General features: G+C 40.2%; 1 protein-coding gene across 6 annotated transcripts in view; it reads left to right on the top strand.

The window, feature by feature from the left end:
* Window positions 1-489: 489 nt before the first annotated feature.
* The window catches only part of ATRN (attractin), a 223,408-nt gene continuing 196,447 nt past the window's right edge, over window positions 490-27,450 (top strand). For all 6 annotated transcript variants that reach the window (XM_067533635.1, XM_067533637.1, XM_067533639.1 and 3 more), the window contains exon 1: window positions 490-936. In XM_067533635.1, coding sequence (XP_067389736.1) covers window positions 653-936 — 284 coding nt within the window. In that variant the 5' untranslated portion in view covers window positions 490-652. The remainder of the gene's footprint in view (window positions 937-27,450) is intronic.

A 27,450-nucleotide genomic window follows, 5' to 3' on the forward strand; every position in this document is an offset into this window, starting at 1 on the left:
GCACGGGGCAGGGACTTCTGCCTCCAAAGAACCCAGCCCCAGTTTTGCGGCCGATGCCTGCTGGCTCCGGGGCTCGGGACGGGAGCGTGGCTGGGTGAAGACGGTGCAAGGCCGGCCAAGAGCCGCCTAGCCCAGCCCAGCTGCTCTGGATGAGCGAGCAGCCTGCCCTCCGGGGCACCGTGCGGGCCCGGGCTGCGCTTGCTCCATGGCACTGTAGCGAAAGACGGGCCCTACCCCGCGCCGCTCTAGCCGCGCCGCTACCCGCTCTCGATAGCAGCCCGCATACTCCCCCCCCTCCCCGCCCGATAATGAGTGTGTGGGCGGGACAGGTCAGCGCGGGCCGCCCCGGCGCGCGGCGATGACGTCATCGGCCGCGGCCCGGCGCGACGTCGATCGATGGGCGCCTCGGTCCACTCCCGTCCGGCTGTAGGCTAGAGCGCGAGAGACTCAGAGCGAGCGAGCCAGCCAGCCAGCCAGCCAGCGGCAGCGCCGAACGAACGAGCACTCTTCTGCCTCACCGGCCGCCGTAGCGGGAGCCGAGCCCGTAGTTTCCTCAGCGGCCACCCGGCTCGGGACGGGACGGGAGGCGCATCGAGACGCGCGGTCCGACGCCGCTCTTACCTCCCCCGAGTCGACTCGGCGGCGGCGGCAGATGGAGCGGGAGGCCGCGGAGCGGAGCAGCCCTTGGGAGCCGGCGGCAGGGAGCCGGGGCTCGCGGGACGGCCGGCCGCGCCTCTCCGGGGGGCGGCCCTCGCTTCGGCTGCTCCTGCTGCTGATGCTGCTGGTGCCGGGGCCCGAGGCGGCGGCGGCGGCCGAAGGGAAGGAGTGCGACAAGCCGTGCGCCAATGGCGGGCGCTGTCAGCCGGGCAGCGGCCAGTGCGAGTGCCAGGCCGGCTGGGTGGGGGACCAGTGCCAGCACTGCGGGGGCCGCTTCAGGTGAGCCGGGGCCAGGAGCCGCCCGCCGCCGGGGAAGGGGGGAGCGGTGGGTGGGTGCCGGGATGTGGGGGAAGGGGCCTGACTTCTTCCCCCGCCCTCTGGGGGAGGGGGCGGCTGCGGCTGCGAAAAGGGACCTGGCTGCTCCCCCTGATCGGGGGCAGCCCCAGGGGAAGGAGTGCAGCAGGGCCGTTTTCTGGGTAGCCCCACATCACAGGGGTGGGGGTTAGTGGGAAGGATGCCTGTATAAGGGCTCTGCCTGGCTCCTGTGGGTAGGGCCTGTCTTGGGGGGGAGGCAGTTATGGGTCCTGACTGTGTCAAGAGCTCGGTTCCTGTGGGTATGGTGAGCTTTGGAGGAGATGAAGGGACACAGTGGAGTATGTTTTGTGGGCCTTGGATCTCTCAGGCCATGGCATCTCTGGACTGGGGGAAGCAAAATGATGTGTGGGTGAGGGGTCCAGCTTCTTTGGTTAGTGCCTGCGGTCGGGGTGCGAAAGCAAAGGGGTGTATACGTTAGGTACTTGCTTCCTTTAGGCAAGGCCGATTCTTCCTCTGTCAGGAAGCCGGGTGTGTGAAGCACCCGTCTCTTTTGGGTGAAGCCAGCCCTGGGGATAAGAGCGACTGAATATGTACGTGCAGGAAATTCAGCTAACATAGACGAACTACTTTTGAGTGTGAGGAATATAACTGTGGGCCATGCCAGCTCTTGAAATCAATAACTTGGTTTTTAAAATTCTGATGGAGTCAGATTGTACTGGCTGTCTTACTGAACTGAATGTGGTCTGCACCCTCTGGTTGACAGAATCCAATTGGATCCTGAAATCATCATTTGACATTTAGGTCAGTTGTTTGTGTGCAACCAGTTTTAGGGTATCATTCAGGTTGTTTCATTTTAAGGAGACCGTGCAAGAATGGGTCTCCTTAAAATGAGAGGCAGACGGTTGTATTTGTATTTCATGACCAACGCAGATGAGTAATTCCTATCTACATGTTCATGAGTAATGTGTATCTGGCAATGATTCCTTTATGCTTGTATTGCAACACCTGGTTTGACACCTAATATAAATTTTGGTTCATTGACCTACTAAACTTTTCTCACAGATATGAATGTTACATAAAGGTTAGTTACATGCTCTTTAATGGTCTTAGCTTTAGATTGTTGGCTTCTGATCTGCTTGTTCTTTTCTGTTCTGTATAGGTTCTTATTCTTCATCACGAACATGTGAGCGCCTTTCTGTAGTGCATTAAGTGATGTGGCTAACAACTGTTGTATAGGTTATATTCTTTCTCTCCCCTGCTCAGCACATTTTCTGTGCAGTTTAGTGTTCTTTTTTTAGTAGGGTTGTGTATTTTTTAAATGTACACATTGCTCTTCATTTTAGATAAGTCAAGGTCAGAGAAGAGTGCCTTGCACTTGGAAAGGAAGGTGGTGAGGTTTGTGATGATTCTTAGTTCCTATAAGAATTCATTCTATAGTCTTTTACTAGCATCCAAGAAGAATTTGTTTCTTGCACAGATGAACTTTACCTTTGTGGTAGAAAGAAAGTGTTGCCAACTGTGGTTCTCAGCAAAGAGATGATCTGAAATATCCTGGGCCCAGGCCTTTGAGCATGTTGAAGACAAGGATTGAGCCCGTGAAGTTAACCTTGATATTTTGTTGAAAGCCGGTGTAGAGAGCAGAGGACAGATTTTGTGTGTTTGAGGTAGCCTGTGTTGCTAAGGAGACATTCTGCAGCATTCTGTACTATATGCGTTTAACTGGACACGAAACCATCAGCACTTAAGAATGTTACATTGTTTGTAGTCCAGACAGGAGGTGACAAAGGCATATGTAATTGAAGTAAGGTCATAGTCTGCTAGGATGTGACAGAGTCTCCTACTCAACCAGATTGACCAATTGTGGGTACATATCCACCAAAAAGAGATTGTGCCATGACTGTGAACTCCTCAGGATGTTTTCTTCTGCCCATCATCGTAACCTGTCCTGCTTGTGTTTGGCTTCCACAAGCTGTTCTTCATCCTTGCTGGTACTGGTCTGGTTGTACATGATGAAGGATAGTTAGAGCTATATAGGATAGGCAGAGGTTATGCTTAAAAGATTACCACTATTTTATGCATCACTTTTCATACAAAAAATTTCCAAAGTGTTAGATTTACAAATTCTGGGTCTGACTTACAAAACATTCATCAACATCATGGCAAATCCCAAAGAGATGTAACCTCCTTGCAGATCAAGCAACACCTGGATCAGTCTCTAGCTAATTCCTTAAGACTGTCTGACTTGATATGCAATTTATGCCCATAATTGGCCATCTTCTTGTGCCACTGAAGCTTTTGGCAACCACTTGATTGCCAGCCATGGAGTAGCATTCCGTGGTAAACACGTTTCATAATTTGTTGGTCTCCAATCCTAATAATATGTCTATACCAAGAAAGTCACTGAAACTAAACAAGTGCTCATAGAGACAGTTGCTGGTTTCGGCTACAAATATCTTCATTACTCATCTCGTACTTTCAAAACATTAGTTGAATGCAAATAAGATATTTGTGCATGAAAATGGACAGCTATATGTATGATTGTAGTTGTATGCATAAAAGGCCAAATTCTTTTGCATATGCGATTGCATACCTGAGTCTTCTAAAAACTGCGCGTATAGGGTACACGCCATCTGCCACTGAAATAACAGCTACTTCAGAGGTGAGGTGGAAACTGTTCTATAGTCCTTAGTCACACACAGCAGCACTTTAAGAAAAAATAGTTTAACAAATGTACTATAAATTAATTTTTTATTAACTTAATGGAAGCAGTATTGGACTACTGGTTCATTGTTATAAAGTAATTATGTTGCCAATGAATACAATAGTAAAATAGAATTTTCTGGTTGGGAAATATGGGTAAATTACTAGCCGAATGGAGCCATTAGCTAGCAAAGTACTATCACAATTTTCACTCTTAAAAAATAAAATGGAACTACTGGAAATACACAAACAAGCAAAATATATTCAGTCACCAAAATGCTTAGTGATATAGAATTGTCAGAGCTAAGTTAAGGATTAAATAAAAACCCTAAGGAAACCATTAAAGGTACATTGGCAACTGGAAATCTAGTCCATTTTAAAAAAAAATAATTAAAAGTAGTTTCAGGTACTGCAGCTTCCCTGATCTCATGCCATTTTGTTTGTTTTTATAAACATATTGTCATGTATTAAAAAAATTACCCTCCTTGTTCTTTCTGAAAGACCCACACAAACAGTAACAATACAAAGGGAACCAACCACTAGGTATGTATTACATTGAAAAATAAACATTTTTTCTCTAACCTCTTTCAACTACAGTTAGCGACCTTCTTAGGGCCCTACCAAATTCATGGTCCATTTTGGTAAATTTCATAGTCATAGGATTTAAAAAATCTTAAATTTCACTGTTTCAGATCTTTAAATCTGAAATTTCACTGTGTTGTAACTGTGGAGATGCTGACACAAAAGGGCGTCTTGGGTTATTGTAGTGGCATTGCCACCCTTACTTCTGCACTGCTGCTAGTGGCGGTGCTGCTTTCAGAGATGGGCATCAGGAAAGCAGTGGGCGTTGGCTGGGTGCCCAGCTCTGAAGGCAGTGCCACTGCCAGCAGTCGGACAGAAGTGAGGGTGGCATGGTATGGTGTGGCCATCCTTACTTCTGTGCTGCTGCCGGATGTGGGTCTAACCAGCCCCGGGAGCAACTTGAGCAGGGAAAGATGAAATCCTGGCCCTCCGCAGTGCTCTGGGGCTGGCTGGCTGTTTGTACGTGTGGGGGTGACCACAGTGCCCCTCCCTCCATGTCCCCCACCCATAAGGCCATCTCCCCTCACACCCAAAAAGTGAAACCCCCCCTCATATCATGCCATCCTCACTTCTTCACTGCTCCTTTCAGATCAGGGTGTCTGGGCAGCAGCCACTGCTCTCTGACCACCCAGCTGTACGATTTCACGGGGAGACCAGATTTCATGGTCTATGATGTGTTTTTCATGGCCATGAATTTGGTAGGGCCCTAGTTATAGTCATCCCTAGGCAATATTTTTAACTGTAGAATGTGTTATCTTCCAGCAGAATTGATTTTTAAATTGAGTGTGTCCCTTTAAGGTAGAAAATCTTAGCTGACACTTTCACTCTTAATTCATATTGTTACATCTTCACCAGTGTTCTCTGAATGGACAAGGGCAGTGTTGGAGTTATTATTAATTATGCAGAGTATTACCATGACACTAATTTAACTATACATTCCTTTATCAAATCCAAGGCTTAATGGTATTTATACAATTGTTCTAAACATGCCTAAATAATAAGCAATTTACTACATCCAAACAGTAACAAAACATTTATAAGCAGTTGATCAAGATACTTACAAATGGGCTAAAGCCAGGGGTGTTCCAACTTGGTCAGGCAGGTATTAACAATAAACCCTTTAAAAATCTATTTTTATAGCCTTTAAGAAACAAGTGATGGCATTATCAATTATCAGACCTTAAGTAAGGCCAGATGAAGGAGTTTCTTAAGTAGCCAATTATTTACTGCTCATGGCACCCGGTGTTTTATTTCTACTACTTTAGCCCAAGCCTTAAATAAAATAACACTGGTTTTTTGAAGGGTCACTACAAGTTTAACACAACAACTCTTCTTTCGCATTATGTCATTCTTTTTGGTTCAATGCTTGGGCCTATTGTTCATGCGATTATCTCAGCTCAATTTAAAACCATAGTTCTCCCAAGTATAAGGTGGGACTGTGTTCCTACAGGCAATCTGATATTTTTCACACTTTAACAAGCAAGATTGACACATGAAACTATGGAGTTTTTTCTTGGTTGTTTCTAGGCTACTGTAAGCTTCCTCACCCATCTGCCTTGCACAAAATGACCAGCACAAATATGTGGTTTGCTTCCTCTCAGTCCTATAATTGTCCTAAAACTGTTTTCCCCTCAGTTTAAACTTTCCACCTTATGGCAAATAGGCGATGGCTGAAAAGTCAGAGAAGGTTTAGTGGAAGATACAAGTGTACCTCTTGTAGTTAAATAATGTAATTCAGTCTGGGTCTTTCTGCTTCTCTCATGTCAAACCTCTGAACTGTTCTAGTGTAATTATCTGAGTTGTCAAACACTCATGGGCTCCACTGAGGAGAGCACCATCCAACAGCCTCCTTCTTCCTAAGCTTTTGTGAGAGTTAAGAGCTCTGAGGTGAGAACAGGACAACTGGAGAATTCCTCCTGCCTCTGCTAAATCCAAGAATATGCCAGTGCCTAAAAGAAAAACAGATTGATTGTAAAAGCCCCCTGGTCCCCACTGGTCAAGACTAAAGTAATTTCTGGTTCGTTTTTTTTTTTTTTTTTGGTATCCTCTAATAATTTCTGTGTAAATATCATGCGTCAGCCTTCTGAGTCAGCTTGGGGCGGTTGGCCTGCCACTCTGGATTTTTCCACTATTCCACATGTCCCCTGTTGCTGCTTATATTACGGACCTAAATGAGCCCATCTTTTCTGATGAGCACTGTGTCCACATGGGATTCTTAAACATTCTAGGCAATTTACCATCAACCTAAATGACTTCCTCTGAAATATCACTCAAATTACTGAAATGAATGGTGCCTTCACAGGAGCAGTCTTTAATTTAAGCTTTGAGACAAGTAACCAAAGACCAGTGATGCTGTTCGCCTGCATCCCGTTGAAGTTAAATGATATCATCTGCAGTACTATGTGTGGCAAATTTCACTCTCCTGGCTTGTTTCACTAAACTCTGCAAATTACGAGCAATGAAGGTAAACATGTGATGATCTTCACCCAGTATATATTTGGCTGTGACAAATGACTCTGAAAAAGTACTGAATATTGAGGGTAATCACATCCTCTGGCCAAATAGTTGCATGGGCAGGTTTAAATTTTTTTAAACCCCCTTTCTCATAAAAGAAGGATGCCATGGAGAGATCCTTCAAACATTCCTCTCTTTACTGGCTGTATGGCACAGTCTTCTATGCTTAGAACTTCCTTCTCCATCCCATGTGCAATTTCTCCTGCCTCTTTTCTTTTAAATCCATTCTCAAAAATCATTTCTTCAAGGTGTCTTAAACTCAAGCTTTTAATACAATTTAAAAATAAATGAGGAGTTAGGATTGAGACTTGTGGGACTTGACAGGTGAGGGGTCTGGTGATGGAGGAACAAACGATCACAGACCTTTGAATTAAGTCTGAAGAGGAGGACTAGAGTAATTTAAATAAAATCTTAATATTTATATAGGCCTATTTCTGTGCACCCCTTACAGTATCTGGAAAACGGAACAGGAGAACTCGGTGAGCAATGAATATGGAATATTACAGTAATTGTGACTACGTGCTGCTGCACATAGGAATTTTGAATTAAATTACTCATTTTAGTGACTGCATCACTGTCACTGATGCTTTGTTTCCATTTTCTGCCTCTTTCTTCTTGCCTTTTTCCATGCTGCCTGATGTGCGTGAAATTACCTTACAATCTATTTAAGAATGCCACTACTATCACTTCTTTCAAATGTCTTCCCCATGTACCTGCCCCAAAAAGGTGGTTTTCTCTGTTCTTCTGCATCCATCATCACTTTCTTAGTGTCTCAGATGCCCACAGGTTGAGTTCGTAATCCCCTCCAGCTCCCTCTTCCCAATTTAAAAACAAAAAAAATCCTCAAAATTTGCAGTTCCCAAATGTGGATTTCCTATTATGACCTTTCTTCTTGTTACTTAAAATGTAAGATTCGTAGGACATCCCTCGCTTGAAGCTTTGTGTTGTATATAATGTCAAGCTTATTGTTGGTGCCAAATATTAAATGCAGTATTACTTCTTAATATAGTTCAGTATTTGACACCTGGAAATACATTGAAAACTGATTTGATTAAACAGATAAAAATGTATTTGTACTTTTCTTGTTAGAAATATTTCTAATTTTCAAATCTGTAGTCTACAAGTTTAAATTCTATATATACATTTTCACTGAAGAAGTACCTTAGCAGAATTAAGTGCATTTCTGCTCTAAAAATGACTGTGTAAAGATGGCATAATGAGATTTTATATTAATTGTCTCCCCAATTTCCATAACGTATTAAATCTGAAAGTAAAAAAAAGTCAGTTAAAAACATAAAAGCCCCACATAGCTTGGGCTTTAAAAGTCAAATTAGATTCTTTCCTTTTTGTGCATCTTTATGAAAATGATTCCATAGGCCAGGGCTTGACAAATTTGCTTTGTAGCAAGGAGCCAGCCCAAAAATTAAGGAGCCAGACAACATGGGGTCAGCAGTGGGGTGCCCTGGCCGGAGCGCAGCAGCTGCTCTCCCCTCCCGGCCCCTCCCCTTCCCCCCTGCCCCTCTCCCACAGCATGGGCCCAGCTGCGGGGCGCCCTGGCTGGAGCGCGGCAGCCACAGCACTCCCCCCTCCTGGCTCTGCCACCACATGTACGCAGTGGCATTCTGGCTCTAGCATGGGGGCCGCTCTCCCCGGGACATAGTCTTTCACTGGGAGAAATACTAGGTGCCAGAATTAAATTCCTAGGCGCAATGGCGACCTGGCACCCGGGCTTGGTGAGCCCTGCCATAGGCCAAATTATGACGTGAGTTTGCACAGGATTCTGAAGTCAGTGGAACTGCACAGATGTAGTTAATGGCATATTTTGGTTTGCAGAACCTCAAATATTGGTGCTGCTCAAGATGTACACCAACCCTGAGTTCTTTCCATTTAAAAGTTTGGTCAACATAGCTATGTCACCAGGGGTGTGAAAAAATATTACCTTAATAGACCTAACCCCAGCTGGGCTGCAGCTATGTCGATAGAAGAAAGCTATGTTGATGGAACCAAACTTCATTTGGGAAGGTGCCGTTCCTACATGGTTGGGAAAAACTCTTGTTTGTAAGCTGCATCTTCACTTTGGGGTTATGCTGCCGTGGTTATTCTGACCTATTTATACTGGTATAGTCTCTGCAGTGTAGACATACCCTCAGTTTGAGTGTTGGAGTGGCAATGTGTAAGGCTTGGTAGTTAGAATACATGTTTTTTACTTGCAAACTGAGCAATTTTGGTATGGAAATCTGAGTCAATGAATACTGGACCCCTGAATGGTCTCCCTTTCCCCTTCACCAGCTAGGACTATGCTTCAAAGAAAACATATCCATTATGCTGAGGTATATTTACATTGTATTTTTCACGTGATCTATACTAAAAGCAGTCTTCAATGTAAAGTTTTGCAAGACTCTATTGAGCAGCATTTCTGTTTACAGGCAAATTTTCACTATTCTAAAATTCACAGGCAGTCGGATGGGCTTGAGAATTGTTACACCACCTGAGGGCCTGGGGTAGAGTTTGTGGTGCAACTCTGAGGTCATTTGGTTAAAGGATTCCTGAAATATAGGCACCCCCCACAAATGTGCTATTTTGAATCTTCAGTGTGCTCGAAAATCCACATGCAGAGTTGGATTGGCTTGAAAATGGGTTTTCTAATTGAGGGTTTGGGGTACTCTGAAGAAAATATAAGATCATTTTAATCAAGGGGTTCCTGAAATACAGCCCACCCCTTAATTACCTCTTTTTTGAAATGCTTGTTCAGTGCATGTCACAGTCCTGTCACATGCTAAGATTGGGTTTAGGAGCAGAACACAGGCAGGCTTGGTGCATGATAGGCAGACCTCCTGAGGCAGACATGTTTGGTGAATGTCACAAGTTTTCAAATAGGAGTCATGATTTGAGGTGGTAGGCACTGAGAAAATGACAAGTTTTGCTGGAATGAGTAAGGTTCCCGACGCCTATTGCCATCTCCATGGATGCATTTTAAGGTCATGTAGATGTGTGGTGTGGGAGGCATGACTGTAACTGTATACTTCCTGCCTTTCTAGTGTTTGTGTTTTGTTTATCTGAGAGTATTTTCTGGTGTTCAGAGGCTTCTGTTTTTGGTAGCTAATTTTCATATTCCAGGAGCACTGCTAAACAGTCTTAACTCCCCTTTAATGAAATGTTTTTGTTAGTGAATATTTGCTTAAGGCTGAAACTTAATACCTTAGACTATGCACAGAGTGATTTATTTTTAAGCAGACTTAAGAACACTGGAAAAAACAAATGGGCACTTTTTTTTAATAAATTTGTTTTATAAACTTAAAAACAAAACATGTAAGTTATACAGTGTTCAGAACTTGTTTTGCATTTACTTTTTAAAACAGAATATAAATTATGGTGTCAGTGGGAAACTGAAACAGAGAGGTAATTTCACTTTCTTAACTCCAGTTATTGTTCTTTCAAAACCATTTGGTTTAAAGTGGTAGTCTTATTAAATTTGGTAGCTTTTGTTTATCATTGTCTATGAAGATAAGTTTTACAATGTTTTGCTTTTTAAGAACTTGTTCTAAATTAAACCAGCTAGATCTGTTCACTGGATCTTTATTTTTTCAGTCTCTGTGTGTGCCTATGACTATATTTTGTGTTCTGTTTCATTGTCTTGTAAAAATCAAACTATTTCATTCAGTGCTATGTCATGCATATTTCTATCAATGATTTTAATCTAAATAAGCATTTGACTCATTTGTGGGCTTCTGGAGTAAGTCCTATAACTGAGGTTTTTGGCTGTACATCTTTTGTGAATTTAGAGTTTGTGGAGGACAAGGATCAATATCTTTGGGTGGAACCATGTATGTTTGATTCATGCTAAAGCAAGCTTTTTGAGACCGCTTTGTCCAGGCTGTTCCATAATGACTGATAGCAAGCTCACTCTTGAAGTCAGGGCTACTTTGTGTAGTGATTAATTAGTAGACAGGTGTTCTACTGGTATTAAGTGAGGAATGCCAAATGAATTTTATTTCTAACTTTAACAGACCTGACTCCAGTGCTTAATATATGAAATTTCAATCTGTACCTCCTATATTTGATCTTGTGTGCTATTATTGGACATGATGCCAAGAAACACATTTTTTAGTCACTGCAAGTTTTAAACAAAATGAAAAGTAGTTTATACCTGTAGGGCTGACTGTGCATGTTAGTACTGTAAGACAAAATATATGACAAGGGTCAGCATGCTGCAGTTTTTCCTAAAGGCTTATCACAGGCTTTGGTGTCTTTTTATTCAAATGTACCATAAGTGCCAACCTCCAAGTGTGATCAGATGTAAAACTTGCTGGTCCAGTGGAAGGAAGGTGCTGAATTTAAATGGTACATAAAGAAAGAATGGTTCTTGCTGCTGATGATTGACTTAAATCATGATTTAAATCACTAAGAGAAAAATAATTGATTTAAATCAAGTTTCTCACTGATACGTCTTCACATATTTCTTAAACGGTGCAAATCTGATCACTAAAATGTTAATTTACAGCTCAATATAGCATTTTACAACATCTAGGAGGGTATACTTTGTGTAATTTTTTAGATAAGTTAATTTTTATTAATTTAGGATATAGTGCATAATACTCATTACTTGTGTCAAGTTGCAGATGCAGCAGCAGTACATTAGGAATGGTAAGAACTAAATCACACACAAACACAATAGCTTTTATATTTTATTAAACTAAATCTTAAATGTTACATAAATGTTTCACATTTGCACTTGCAGCAGTCTCCTGAGTTGCCGGCTGACGGCTGTCCTTAAAGTCTTTTTTTTAAATTTTCAAATTTTATTAACTCTAACAGACAAGTCATCACACCACTAAACGTATGCTGTCCTTAAAACTTCTACAACTAGCTCTCATCTTCCCCCCTTCCAGTCATTTTTATTCATAGACTGAAACAGAAATATAAGTTTTCCTACTTTTTCAACTCCCAGTTGATTTCTTAGCTTTGAGTGAATAATACCAAACAATGAAAATATTCTCTCTGTGCCTGCAGAGGAAGCTACTGCTGTGAAAAGTTGGCTTAGCAGCTGAAGGAACTTTGTTTCAAGGTGCCTGGCTAATAATTTCCACCAATTCAGGGCAGTGACTTTGTTCAAAACATCATCATAAACATGTACTGTTTAAATGGTTCCGCTCCAGCCCTGAAATTTATTGTGACTGGCATAACTGAGGAGTGATTTTGAGATGCCCATGCCATGGCAGCACCATCTTCAGAAGTTAGACATCTACTTTTATATCTGGGGTTGAGAATGTTTGCAAGAAAATGAGGTGGAGATAGTGCTTGATCCATTTGCTTCTTTATTGCCTGCAGTTTAACTTTCTGGTGAGGTATTTCTTTCTTCAATGTCCCTTGAAATGCCTTCCAAATTTCAACAGCCTCAGCAATGCAGCAACAATGTCTCTGAAGTTTGTTTAAGGCTATGGATATAGGCTTCAGTATACTGAGCATATCCTCTACATTCCTCTTTAATCCAATGTTAGATACTTTGGATGAGATACTTCCATCTATTTTATCATGGTTTTCTTCACAAAGTTTTATGAGGATAGGCCAGTTCTTAATAAATTGTTCAAAACAATCAACCACAGAATTCCATTGAACATCTCAAGGGAGAATTAGTTTGGATCCTCCTGCTCTCTTCAGTGAAGCTGAAGCAAAATGATTGTTACGGAAGTATTTTGCAACTTCAACAACATTTTCTTTTATTTCTGGAGAAAACGTATTACGTCTTTGGCTAAAAGATGCATTAAATGGGCACTGCGGCCATATGTTATTAAGGAGCATCCTTCCATTTCTTCTTCTGAGTATCTTCTCATCTTTGCCACGTTTGCAGCATTGTCTGTGACAAAACTGCACATGTGACAGTTGAATTTTTGTTCAGTTTATTACAACTTTCGATGCCACTTCTTTTAAATAATTCTGTTCTGTGCGCATTTCCCGATATATCTATTGTTTCTGAAAGATATGCAACCCCATCTTTTGTTGTCACACAGGCATATATTACTGGATCATTGTGTACATTGCTCCACCTATCAAGGCTTAAACTGGCGAATTTCCCCTCAGTATTTCTTGCACACTGTTCAAGTTCCTTCTCATACCCTGTATCTAGCAACCTTTCACCAATGTCTGCTCTATACCAGGTGGAGTGTAGCCTGGTCGTAAGGACTCAGCCATGTCAATGAAGTGTTTGTTGTTAACAATGCGAAAAGGAGAATTTGTGGCATAAATGAACCAAGCAATCTTTTCATCTATGGTGTCTTGTTGGTATTTGCTTGTCCTTGCTACAAACCCATCCATGGTGGTGCTTTTACTGGATGATTGAAATCTTTTGCTTGCTACTGATACTTTGTTGTCTGAAATACCTTTGGTTGCAGCACTGCTGCTAAAAGTGCCAACGGATGACTCTGAAGTTGTGGCAGATAGAAAGTCTCAGTCAGTCTCTTATGCTTAAATGGGATCCTGAAACAAAATTCAAAAATGATTTTGAATAGTTGTTCTTCTCACTCTATTATTCAGTTAATCATTTACATTTTTTTCAGCAAGGATGAAGATCTGATTCCAAATTACCAAAAAAGCTAAGACTGACAGCACTTAGAGTGCACTTAATTTCGGAGTAAGCCCCATAGAACTCACTGGCACTTCTGTTTTTTGAGAAAACAAGTATAGGATGGGGTTCCCTTGGGAAAGCTGAGTTATGCTGAAGTAAAATAGGGAATAGATTTATGTCCATGGTGTTCCAAAATAAGTGGCATGTATTATGTAATATAAAATAAGAAAATGACACCCAGTGACAACTGGGTACTCTAGATTTCTCTTACTGCAGCTTTCTGTACCGTATACTTGGGTGATAGATTCTAAACCTAGTTAGCTAATTAAACAAGCCATAAGGATTAGCTAAGCTAAACATTTTTTTCTAGCAACATCCAACATAGCAAACAGCTTGGGAATTTACTTGTTAAATCACACTTATACTAAAATGCACAGAGAGAGTCTTGAAGAATGATGCATTGCAAAGTGAATTATTTAAGTTACTAACCAGTTGATCCACATTGTTCTCCAGACATATCCACATCTTTATCCACATCATTTTCTCCCAATAAGCAGTTTTCATTATGATGTTTCATTCTTGCAACTAGGCCCTGCATCTCCTGTTGCACTGCTTACACTTGACATGTTTTCCCTTTTTACCCAGGGAAGGAATTTCTTCAAAATATTCCCAGATAGAGTCTCTCTTACATCCAGAAGCCATGGCAGTTTTTCTGTGGCAAAAGTGTGGGGGAATATAGGAAGCTGCGTGTGTACTGAATAATGTCTTCCCTTTTTCTTTCCAGTCCACTCCACTGTTCTTTTCTACTCTGCCTCCATCCTTTGTCTCTCTGTCTTTAAGACAGTGTCTTAACTAACTCCTCTGCCTTGCTTGGCCCAGCTCCACCACCACATAAGCACAGAACAACAACAATCCTATCCAGCCTGTGTCTTTCTTTGCACATGTGACTTTAGTCTGCTGAGAAACAAACTGATAGCCCAGAACTTTAAAGAAGCAAGAGCTGGTAGTTAGGTTGGACAGACTAGAGCCATTAATTCATTTTTATGAGACTGTAAGTGTAGGTTTAGCATGTTTGTGATGAGATTTAATTGTAACTTATTTTTTAAACGAGAGAGAGATTTAGTATTTTATTGATAATTTAAAAAAAAAAATCTCATTTAAATTTAAAAAAAATTGAATTTTTTTATTTTATTTATTTATTTTTTTTAAGGTCATTGATTTTTATCCATCTTGCTATAGTATAAATGAAGGCAGGATCAGGATGGATTTACAACTTCGTGTCTGCCCTTCATCTTCTAATGCTTCTCATAAGTTCACTGATAAATAGTAAGTGGTGATAAATAGTGTGATCCAGGAAAAGAAAGAAAATGAATGAATCCTCTTGGCATCTTATGGATGTTATCTGGGCTTTTAGCCAAGGCTCCGTTATAAATTATGGGTGTGGCTTCTGATTTTGGGTTAAGCCAGAATGCTTGCTGATTTCCCCTACTCTGCATAAGTGTGAATGTTAGATTTCTAAAACAGAAATATTCTAGCTAATCCACTGGCTATATCTTTCAGTTTTTCGCTGCTGCTTTTAACTTAATACAAGGGAATGGCCAAAACTGATAAGAAGACTTACATATCCAAACTTTTATGAATTTATGCCATAAACACTCAGAACATCTAACGTTATGGCATTGAAAACGTATTAAGCTTTCTAAATTGTCTGCTGCTTTTAAAATTTTTGACATGGAAGTTGCATTACATCCTATCATTTTGGTGCATTTAATGCAATGGAGAAAAGCGCCTTCTCAGCATAAGATAAAATTGGAGGTTTACAATGGAAGTGCTGGAAGCCACTGTAGCCTTCAAAATAGTTAATCATGAAAATATTTTGCAGTTCCTTAGATGAAAGATGCTAAGTACCGCAAAGCTTTTATGAATTTACTAATTTAACACCCTGTAAAGTAGGCAAGTACCATACCCATTTTGTTAGCTCATGAGAACACAGCCAGCTGTTTTACTTCCAGTTCACTTCTCTCCCCACTAGATCTGTGCATCACAAAAAATAAAAATCTCACTTTGAAAAGTTAATTAGCATTTCGCAGAATGGAAAGTAATATGGAAACTCGAAGCCTTGATTTTGCTACAGAAATTCATTGTGTAATCTTATGTTTTTCCTCAAATGCAAAAGTTAGAACCCATTTTATAGTAGGCACATCATGTCTTCTTTTATGTTTGAAAAATCTTTCATGGAAAATACGGTGCCTGACTTTTTGTTTTATACTTATCAGCTCCAGTAGCTATTTCAGAATCATATTTGTTAGGGTACTTAGTGTGAGTGAGTGAGTTGGTGAGAAAAGGCAAAGGGTTTTGTTATAGGGTGACCAGATAGCAAGTGTGAAAAATCTGGACAGGCAGTGGGGAGTAATAGGCACCTATATAAGAAAACCCCCAGAATATCGGGACTGTCCCTATAAAATTGGGATATCTGGTCATCCTAGTGTGTGGTCTCTTGTGTGTGACCTTGCTAAATAAACTTTCTATAAAACTTAACTGCAAATCATGTTTAAAAAAAGGTTTGAGATCCAATTTAGCTGTAAACACAAAATGGAACATAACAAGGCCTGAGTAGTTGGAGGATTTTGAGTGCTAGGCTAACATGGCCATTACTGGTACGCCTAACAAGAAATGGGCTGGTTTGAATATGAAAATTAAATGCCATCTGGCAGCTTTTGAAGGCAAGTAGGATTGAGATTCTCTTGATTGAAATATAGTAGTAAAGATTGGCATGTGTAGAAGAACACTGTAAAAGCTCTGTACTGTTAGTATTTGGAGTTTGTAGTCTGAGGAGATACTGACTTTTCTGTCCATATTATGATGTCACGTGTTTTGCTGTTAGCTGGGGCAAACTGCAGTGGTATTTGCCACGTCTTGAAGGTGTTTTTCATTTAACTTCATGTAGCTTGGTGCACTTATGGTATATCTGCTACAGGAGAAAAAACTTCAGTTTGTGTCAGTCACTTTAAAAACAAGTACAAACTGTCTGATCCAAATACACATTTTATTATGCTTTCTGCAAACCCTCATCTTTATCCTGGGTCTGTTGTCTCCTGTCCTTCTTTGTAAGCTTCCTAAAGTCTGCCGGAACACTGTTCCATTATTATGGCCCTTCTGAGGTTCACAGAGAGGGGGCTTTCCTTTTATAGAGTTCAGGAGATGCACAGATGGGGAAGGGAGAAGTCCTCTTGCTCTGCTGCTTCTTAAGTCCCCTGCTACTCACACACCCCATCTCCTTTCTTGTGGACTGACCCTTTAAGCTGTAGAGTGCCATGAAGGAGATGTTATTTGGTCTCCACCAGTAGGTTTAGGGAGCAACAGGATGCAACTGGGAAGGGATTCTTCATTCCCCATTCCTCATGACGCTGAATGTGGAGCAGAGGATCTTAATTTACTGGGACTCCTGTACAGAGAGTCGGGAGGGGAATGACTGGTATGTGCTACCTTAATTCTAGCATAAAACAAGTTTTGTTTTTTGTCCTGGGATGAGAGGTGACTTGGTTATTTCTTAGGTGTTAAAAATGCTAGTTTTTCAGTGATCTATGAACTAGGAAGCAGAAATTCTCCATGAGATTGTCTTACAACTTAGAGTTAATACATGCCAACTGTGTTTAAAGTAGTAGATCATTTTCAAATGTTTTTTAAAGGTATGATAGCAGAACAGTATGGCTCTATACATGCAAAAGACCGTGCGCACTTAACAGCTAATTTGCAGTTTCAAATCTAGGTCTGTAGGCTGTTTTGTCATGTGTGATGTGAGTGATATGCATACATGAATTATTTTGGAATAATTCCAAACCACAGCTGTCTGCTTCACAAAACCACTGTATCAGCTGACTTCCAACAGTGAGGTCAAGAACTAAATGGTCTGTACTGTCACATTGTAAAGGTAATCCTCCCATGTCGTATTTATACATGCTGATAGGGCACTGTAGTTGAAATTTGCACTGCTGATGCCCAAGCTGTTCTGTACCATCCCTGTTACATGGATAAAGGACTTCTAGATTCTAAGGCCAGAAGTGACCATTAGATTAAGGTTAAGATTCTGTCATGGGTATTTTTAGTAAAAGTGAGGGACAGGTCACGGACAATAAACAAAGGTTCACAGAAGCCTTTGGCCTGTCCCTGACTTTTACTGAAAATACCCTAGAGGAGTGGGGATGAACAGAGCTTGCAGGTGCTTGCAGCTGCTGCAGCCCTGCCGCTGCTGCTCCAGGCCCAGGGAGGCTGTCCCTACCCCAGCCGCTGCTCTGACGTACCAGTGGCCACGGCCCTGGGGCGGGTCACCGGTCAGCTGTTTTGTTGGTCATGGCCCTGGGGCTGGCTGCCAGTTAGCTGTGCCGGTGGCCGCTGCTCTGGCAGCCCTGGCAGCCCTGGGGCTGACAGCTGCTCCAGCCCTTCCCCAGAAGAAGTCCTGGAAAGTCATGGATTTTGTGACCTCCGTGACAGAATCCTATCCTTAATTATGGTCATCTAGTCTGACCTGCTGTATAGCGCAGGCCATAGAACTTCTCCAAAATAACTCCTAAAACGTATCTTTTAGAAAATCAGCCAATCTTGATTTGAAAATTATCAGTGATGAAGAATCCACCTCGACCCTTGGTAAATTGTTCCAATGACTAATTACTGTCACTGTGAAAAATATACACCTTATTTCCAGTCTGAATTTATCTAACTTCAACTTTCAGCCATTGGATTGTGTTATACCTTTCTCTGCTAGACTAAAGAGCCTATTATTAAATATTTGTTCCATGTATCGTTACATATAGACTATCATCAAATCACCCATTAACCTTCTCTTTGTGCACCGAAGTCTATCATTATAAGGCATGTTTTCTAATCCTTTAATGATTCTTGTGGCTCTTCTCTGAACCCTTTCCAATATATTCACATTCTTCTTGAATTGTGGACACAGTATTCAAACAGCAGTTGTACCCTGCCAGATACCGAGTTAATATAACATCTCTACTCCTACTTGAGATTCTTCTGTTCATGCATCCCAGGGTCGCATTAACTTTTTTGGCCATACCATCACACTTAGAACTCATGTGCAGCTGATTATCCACCATGGGTCCCAAATCTTTGAGTGACTGTTTCCTAGGATAAAGTCCCCTATCCTGTAAATATGGCCTATGTTCTTTGCTCCCAGAATCAATCTTTGGTGTGGCCATAAATATTTAATTCACACAAAAGAAAAATTAAAAATAGCTAATGTAATAAATACTGGATAGAAATTAGATGATAGTAGTAAGTCCAGTATATTAAGTCACACCTGTTATGTTCTTGGAGAGAAACTATACATGAGGACGCAAACAGACACCTGTTTGAAACAGCTATAGTTTCAAAATTCTCTCCAGTCCCCTACACTCTGAGAACAGCATATAAGGTACTGTACCCAATAAAATAAAAGCTTCTGAACAGGAAATATTTAATCCTGTTTGGCTCGTGATGAGGTAATGATTTATAACAGGGCATGATTCCGATTTTGGCACATCTTATGCTAATCTGCAATTAAATATTTTAAAAATGTGTCTGATTTGCTTTTAACTGCATTAGAATTGGTAGAAATAAATGAATATATCCAGAGAACCATTTGCACTTCTGATAGTGATTCTCCTCTTTGCTAATCCCTTTTTAAAACAGGACTTGAATGGAAGTCATATTAATGTAGAGTTTGAATAAAGTATCCTCAAGATTTTTTCTCTTGGTCGCGTGTTCCTAATTTTAGCTTTTAGATATGTAGGCAAACTAAATGACTTCATCATATCGTTAAAAAAAATCATTTTTGGTTCTGGATACTCTTGCATCGCTGTAATGTCTGTGGATGAAGGTACTTTTGGTGGTAACTAGTATTCTGGGTATGTTCTGTTTGGTTTTTAGAATCCTTTTACTTGTTGGTAGACACCTGTGTATCTGAATTTTATTTAAAACTGTTGTATCTTAGGGAAAGTTGCTCAAATGGTTGAATGTTGCTTACAATAACAATAAATTGTGCACTGCATTTATTATGCCCATAATATCATCTCACCCATTTTATAGATAGAGATGAAGAAGCCCATGGTCAGAGAGGCTAAATGGCTGGTCTGAAGTCATACTGAGCCAGTGGAAAGCTGAGAATAGAACACCAGTCCTGATGCCCATGCTGTCCCTTGCTTGAATGATCACACCATACAGCATTTTAGAACTCTCATCTAAATTTGTACCAGAACTAGTGTAGTATAGGTAAGTGTTTCATAAATTGATACAGAGAATTATATTCATGTTGCATTATTAATTTTAGCGGGTCAGCAGGGGCATCATTAAATAATGGGACAATAATGGTCCCATTACTGGGACAAAGTAATTTAATATAACCATCAGGTTAGTTCTGCTATTTAGTGCAAAATTTTACTAGGTTTCTGTTTAGTAGTTCATCTAAAATACTAAGTATTATCTCATTTGACCTATGGGTTCAGAATGCTTATAGCTGTTTTACTTTATGATCCTCAGTGACTCTTGGTGCACTAATATTGCATGTAAGGACCAATATTACAGTATAAATACTTGTGAGTGTGTGCTAGAAGGGCTATACGCACTGTGTGCGCTGTTCTGTGATACTTTAATAGTAAACTGTGCCTAGGGACTGAAAAGACCCTATAAAAAGTATGGAACATCACGTTTTTCATTTTTTATACTATTGTCTTATTTGTCAAGCTGGTAAAGTCAAAACAAGATTCGTTGTACAATCAGTTCTTCAAACACAACCTTGGATTGAGCTTTTTCTGTTGGTGGAATATGCTATGAGAAATATCTGTTCTGGAGTTTAGTAATTGTAGATGATGCCAGAAAGAATATAGCTTGCTCTTCAGCAGTTTCAGCTCACCAGTGATGATGGTAATTAACTTTGTGCCAGTAAATTTAAGCAGATGAATAAAGGTGTGGGGGAGACGTAGTACTTCTGTTCCCTGTGCATTTCTTTACATATGATCCCTAAGATAATGACTGTTTTTACCTGGATTGAAATTTCATAAATAGAAGCAAGTAAGCGTGCAGCACATTTCTCTTTCAAAATGATGTAGACTCAGACAAAATTACAAGATTGTTTTTCATTACCTGATTTCTGAGTTAGCAAGTTGAACTAATGTCTGATTGATCCACTACATCGAGTGGATATTTGCAAGCCTTACAGATTGATTGCTGGAGTATCATCATGCTTCTGAAGCGGATCAGTGAATCTTATCTGCCGCTTTAAAGTTGGTAGTAATGAACTCCTTTATATAACTTTGTCTTTGGGAGTGAGGGTTTCATTCTTAAACTGTGTTAGACTGCTGGAGCTTAAAATAAAGGTTGGAATTGAGAGTATGTTGATGTACACATAAAGATTATTATTACTTAGGGGAGAATGTAGGCGTCCCAAGTCATGAAATGTAGAATGGACCATTTTAGATGGTCCTTTAGAGATGCTTGACATTTAAACAAATAGCATGCATAATATTGACACTTTTAATTTGAGTGCGTGCATGCATGCGTGCTGTTCCCCATAATTTTCTCTTGTCAATCAAGCTATTTTCCCACATAAGCAGAAAAACTACAGACAATTCTACTCTTCCTGAATTTAGTCTTAAATAATTTTAGCCGATAATACTCTTAGGAACAAACCTTCTGTTTAGGATATCAAATATGTATTGAACACAGCACTCAAAGTCTCTACTAGGGAGAAGAAAAAGAATAGTACTGTGGCCTCCTAATCAACATGACCTCAGAATGATGAAGCACAGACCAAGGGGGCCCAGGCTGTGCTAGGAAGTTTAGATTAGGTAGATTTCAGTCTGTCTTATTTTTGGATTGCCATTTGTTTGTTCTATTCTCTGGCCAAGCTAAAACCTGGTTAAATGGCATTGTTCTCGGCACTCTGTGTGTATGTGTTTGTATAAAAACCTAACTCTTGCTGGCATGCTGATAATACTTAGGAAGATATAGGTTAGGTGGACTGGGTTCATGTTATGCAAATACATGAGAAGCATCTACCCAAGTAATTAATCTATAGTTAACTTTTTGATGGGATACTTTTTGACAGAGTAGAATGTCTTGAAAATACTAAAACTGTATAATAGGACAAAGCTTTGGGAGATGGTAGTTGTTAGTTTAATTGATAGTAGTTTGTGATCCCTCGGAGTTCAAGGATTATTGTCTTCTATGAAATGATAGCCGGTGATCAATGGTGAATCGACAGGTAGGTATTGAGGGATCCCAATTTGGGATCCACAGATCTTACCATAGTTGGTACAGATATTTCCCGGTGGAAGGGATGGATCTGGATAGTTGAGTTGGGCTGTGGGGTATTATTTCCTCCTTTTCCGTTTCTCGGTTTCCTGATGTCTTTGTTGGGTCTCGAAATGCTGGGATCCTTGCCACAAAATCCTTCTTCATTTTGGTTGGTTGGGGGTTTGGGTTCCCCATAAATTTGTTGATGTTGCACTTTTTCATGTTTGCTTTGAGGGTGTCTTTGAAGCATTTGTTTTTGCCCTTCCCATATCTTTTGGCCATGGGTCAGTTGTGAGAACATAACCTGTTTTGGGAGTTGATTGTCTGGCATTCAAAGAACCTGACCAGCCCAACAGAGTTGGTGGAAGTTGATCATAGCTTCAGTAGTGGAGGTATTAGCTTGGTACAGAACGCTGGTGTTGGTCATCCCACTTGATTCAGAAGATCTTGTGCAGGCATCATTGATGGTATCGTTCAGGAGACTTGAGGTGTCTACTGTACATGACCCAAGTTTTAGCACTGCAGGGATAATGATGGCCTGGTACATGAGAAGCTTGGTTTGGTACTTAATATCACAATCTTTGAAGACATGTTTTTTCAAGCATCTAAAAGCTGAATTGGTGCATTGTACATGGTGTTGAATCTTCTCGGCAGTATTGGCTTTCTGAGACAGGTAGCTGGCGAGATAGGGGGAAGTGATCAACGTTCTCCAGAGTCTTTCTTGATCTTGATTGTGGGAACAGGATACTAATGATTTGGAATCTGTTGGTGGAGCACTTTTAGTTTTCTTGGTGTTGAGTGTGAGGCCTAGTTGGTTATAGGCCTCAGAGAAGATGTTGCCTGTTTTTTGGAGATCATCTTATGAGTGGGTGCACAGGGCACAGTCGTCTGCATATTGGAGTTCAATGATTGATTTAATGATAGTCTTTGTCTTAGATCAGCAGTGATTGAGGTTAAAGAGCTTGCTGTCCATTCTGTATTGGATATTAAGTACAGAGGGGAGCTTGTCATCGTCGTCCTCATTGCTGACAGCAAGGAAGATGGAGAAAAAGGTTGGTGTGATGACACAACTGTGCTTCACTCCTGTTGTTACCCGAGGTTCTTTCAAGCCAAAGCTCTTGGTAACTTTTACTCTGTGCAAGATTGGTGTCAGGAAATAAACCAATGGAGACATGGCTATTGGATCAATAGATGTACTGTTTGTGCCAGTCTAACACAAGAATGCTCTCACATAAAGCTATACTTTACTTCATCTCAGGCACTTGCACACATCCGCAGCAGGTTAGTAAAACACCTCCAACCCTCAATAAGTACTGAAGCTTGGGGTGGTTCTTGAGAGGTACAGAGGCAGCCTTCCAATTGGTCCATCTTTCAGCTGCTGTTGGAGAACCGCAAACTGTGTCCAAGAAGAGATCCAGAAGAGTCCAAATCTCTCCCACCTTATTTATCTTTGTTAGTAGACAGTAGCACCTCAAGAAAAAACAGTTAGTCAAGCAATTTTGAAAGCTAGATGAGAGGTCTCCTCAGAATACTAATTACCCCGATGTGTTCCTGCAGAATCTGCATGCCTTAAGGCCCTAACAAGCTCATCAACAAAAGCATGCATAGATAAGCTTCTTGCTTTTCTCCCAAAACACAGATCTCAGCATGTCCACCAGAGATTTCGTTAGGGGAGCACAGAGTCAGATAGAAGTTGAGTCAAAAGCCCCTCCTGCCCATCCCCCTCGGCTTATTCATAAGGCTGAACAGGCCTGTAAAAAGGCCCTACTATTTTGGTTGCTGTTAGCAACAAGTATGATGATCAATATTCCACTATCAGGTGATCCCTGGCCCTTTTACTGGTCTATCAAAATCTCCCCGTACACTGTCTTGACTAGGAAGGGTCCCGTTTTGGATTCATTGCTGATGATCATCACAGACGTTGTTGTGGAGTAGTTGGAGGATGGCAACAAATTGATAACTGATAATAATAAACAGTAGATTGAAACTTTTAGAAATTAACCATTATGATTGAGTAACAAAATGCAGTCTATAGCTACACAAGCAGTTATGTCAGTGTGTGAACCCCACCAGCAGTGCATCTGACCTATTGCAGAACGTGCAAGTTCAAGACAAGACTCTCCAGTTATGAATGGATTTGAGCTAGAAAATCAGTGTTCTTGAGTTACGAAATAACAACCATCAACGAAAGTCTGCTTGTTTTGCTATAAGCTTTCTCCTGGTTGTAATATATTTCGGAATAAGGCTTTATTCTGTCCTATAGAATCTGCCTTTTTCATTTGTTTGATCTTTTAAATCTATGTCCATTTTGTTAATTGAAACACTTCAACAAAAACAGATGTATAACTGTCTTGTGTACCTCTTAGGTAGGCAGTTCTTATGAAGAAGGCCATGGTTATGATTTTAGGACATGTCTTTTCTGGATTAAATCAAATCCTAAATCTGCTCACTCTTTTCTTTCCTTGAATAATAATCAGTTTAAATCCTCACCTGATATATAAAATACACTTAAAAAGTATAAAGTAAGCTTGATATTTAGCCAAATAATTTCTATTATAATGTTTCAGGGAGAAATGTTTACATCTGTGGTGTTTTTCGTTAATGAAGATTTCTCTTTAGTTGCTGAATATTTAAGTGTTGGAGATAAGTACTGGAGAACTGCTATTAAAATATAACATTGGTCAGAAATAGCAGTATAAACTTACGCGTGTGGTCACTATCGGGTGCTGTGTAGTGTGTGACTAGTGCTGACTGTTTACCTATTCCTCACAGAGATAAAAATGTTGGAACAGTGCTACAGGAGTACTAAATATTAACTAATTTTCAGAATACTGGGTGTATTTTGGCTAGCATGCAGTTATGATCTTGTGATTAAAGAATTGGAAGAGCCACTCATTTTGACATCAAAGAAGTGGCGGCTTCTAATTTGGGTCAGCCAGTTACTTCCTGTGCTTCAAGTAAGTCACTTGACCATCTTGTGCCTAAGTAAACTTGTGTGTATATAATCAGGGTCTTACTAGAAGTGTGATGTAGGGAAATTGGATCGTGTTCTGGGATTTCATCACTTGAGATGGATAAAAATCATGATTTAAAGTCAGTGGGACTTTTACTGATATAAATAAAATCAATCTAATTTTTTTTTAAATTTACCTGTTAGTTCTTTACTTTTTCCCATATTATAGGGAAAATTATTATTATTAAATTGCTAAAGTGAATGTTTTGTAATAGTAGAATTTCAGATTTTATGTAGTCTTTTTTTTTTAAGATCTGTTGTAATTCAAAATGCTCATCTGTGTGGAAAGACAAGCCCAAGATTTCATTAACATCTTTGATGTGAGAACAACACAAACTGACTCAAAACTGATAAGCTAATAGCCTGTGGTATGTTTGCATTCACCACTGCTTGATGATATAAGGAACCTTCACAAGTCAAGAAAGTTGAAATGCTTCACCCAGTTTATATTTGGATTTGAAATCAATAGGACTTGTATGCTTAAGTCACTTAGGTGCTTGAAAAATCTCATTCATTAGGTACCAAAATATGGGCTTAGTAACAGAACTATTGGTTCTTAGATTTGCAAATTTTGTCTAAGAGAAACTTTAATGGAAATCCCCCATTTCCCACAGTATTAGTCCCTGATGCTGTAGGCACGTAGGGGCACGTACTTAATTTAAGCACCTGAGTAGTCACTACTCATATGAATAAAATCTTGGGTACCTATGTGTTTGTTGGATTGAGCCCTATAATTTTAAATATTTTTATTTTTATTTTTGCCTATTAGATACCTACCAATAGTGGCATTAAGAAAAGATTCCAGCATTTTTCATTTGGCTCATTATTAATTTTAATCTAAAATTACAATAGCATACATTTAAAAATTAGTTTTATGAAGCTTCAGTTTGATTTAAATAAACATTTTTTTAAAGAATCAAGTGATTTAAATCAAATGACTCTTAGATTGTACACCTCTTCTGCCTTGTTTGCTGATATAAGTTTGTAACTTTTAATATAGTTCCCAGTGGACATTCTTCCACAGTGCAAAACCACTACACAATAACATACAACGTTTATGTAGCGCTTCACATGTTCAAAATGTCTTTACAAATCATTAACTAATTAGTCTTCACTCTGCATATGTGGTTGATAAATATTTTTTCAGTTTTTCAGGTTGGAAAACTGAAACAGATGAATGAAGCGAGTTGCCCAATATCATTCAGCAAGTCAGTGGCAAGACCTAGAGGTTAGAGGGTTAAGGGCTGTCTTGCGAAGGTGATGCATGCTTGCTTGTGTTAAATACAAAGGCTGCTGATATGCTAAGGTGTTGCTCTTGTGAAACTCATTCTTAATGTCTTCAGAGTGCTAAGCATAAATGCTCATAGGAGAACGTTTGGGATCCAGTCTAGAGTTGAATTGAGAGTGTTATGGATCACAGACAACTTTGAACTTAATTTATAAACTTATAACAAGTTAAATATGAATTTTACCTAAACAGACGAAACAAATAGGAAAAAACCACACATGGATTGCCTGTTGATTATAGCTGCCAGTCAGCCCCAACACCACAGTGTTGTCTGTCTAGTCCAGGATTAAAATTTGCTATTCGGATAGTAACTAGACTTCCTTGAACTACAGGTTCAGAAGTTACAGTAAGATTCATCACACTCGATTTGTATGTTTCACATGAGACTTTTAAAAACAGATGTGCTGTTTACTCTGTCTGTATGTTAAGAGTAAGGGTTTGTCCAGAGCAGATACTTTGCTGAAGTGTCTCTTCTCTCTGCCATGCAGTGTGATAATGCTGACTGCTGCTGCCTTCTGCCAGAGAGGTGGGTCTGTTTCAGTAGTGCTGTGTTTAGACAGGTGATGAAGTATTTCTGCATTATATAAGAGAAGCATTCTGGCTAAGGCTTTCAGAAGTGGGTGGCTAAAATTAGGCTTTTCAATCCTTGTTTATGTACCTAAATAAGTGGCTTGGCTTTCAAAGGTGCTGAGCAGCCTATGAAGTGGCAAAACTTGAAAAACTTCTGAGTGCCTGACCTGGCAACTTGAACCTCTTTTAGAATAGTTTTTAGTATGCAACTTCTCATATGCTTGATGACATACATTTTTTTAATTCCATAGTTAAAGTTACATTGCTACTGGTCCTTAGTGCATGTATTGTACTATCATCATCCATTTTAAATCAATAAAACGTTAGGATATATTTTACTTAGTACAGCTGGTTTTTCCCTGTAACATTCCACTAATATTAGTCAAATGGTTAACTTGGATTAATTTTCTAGCTGAAATTTTATATTGAGATGTTTTCATTAGGAATGCCATTTCATGGTCTGTTGGTTGCTGCAAGCACTGTAGTATGGTAATGTACATTCAGTTTGGATTTAAAGTCCATACATTTGATGTTTAGGCAGTTGAAGAACCTTGGCTTTAGATCCAGTCCCTAAAATAGGTTCCTAATTACTAGGAAATCTTGACTGTATGCCAGTTGGCAGATTCATCAGCCTGCGGCAGTGCAAATATAGCCCAAGTGCTAGAGTTGAGTTTCCTGTCTTTCTTCAGGGTAGTTTATTAAATAATGGAAGATGCAAGAGGCTCAAAGTAATAATACAAGGCTCTTAAAAACAGAGCCTTTCCTCCTTTCTGTTAGTTGGAGGGGGAGTGGGAGGAATGATATGCCCTGGTTAGCGTTCCTGGCTACTCTGCATCGTTGCTGGTCTTTCCATGATCCTGAGTTTTTTTTTGTCTGCAGCTTCTCTTGAACCTTATATCTGGCTTCCTATATAGGACATATGCTTGCTCCTAGTCTTGTGGTCTGCAACTAGAGTACTAGTGT

The sequence above is a fragment of the Emydura macquarii genome, unplaced genomic scaffold (assembly GCF_026122565.2).
Source record: "Emydura macquarii macquarii isolate MOO-44397 ecotype Brisbane River unplaced genomic scaffold, CSIRO-AGI_Emac_v2 contig_3345, whole genome shotgun sequence".
Taxonomy (NCBI): Eukaryota; Metazoa; Chordata; order Testudines; family Chelidae; genus Emydura; species Emydura macquarii.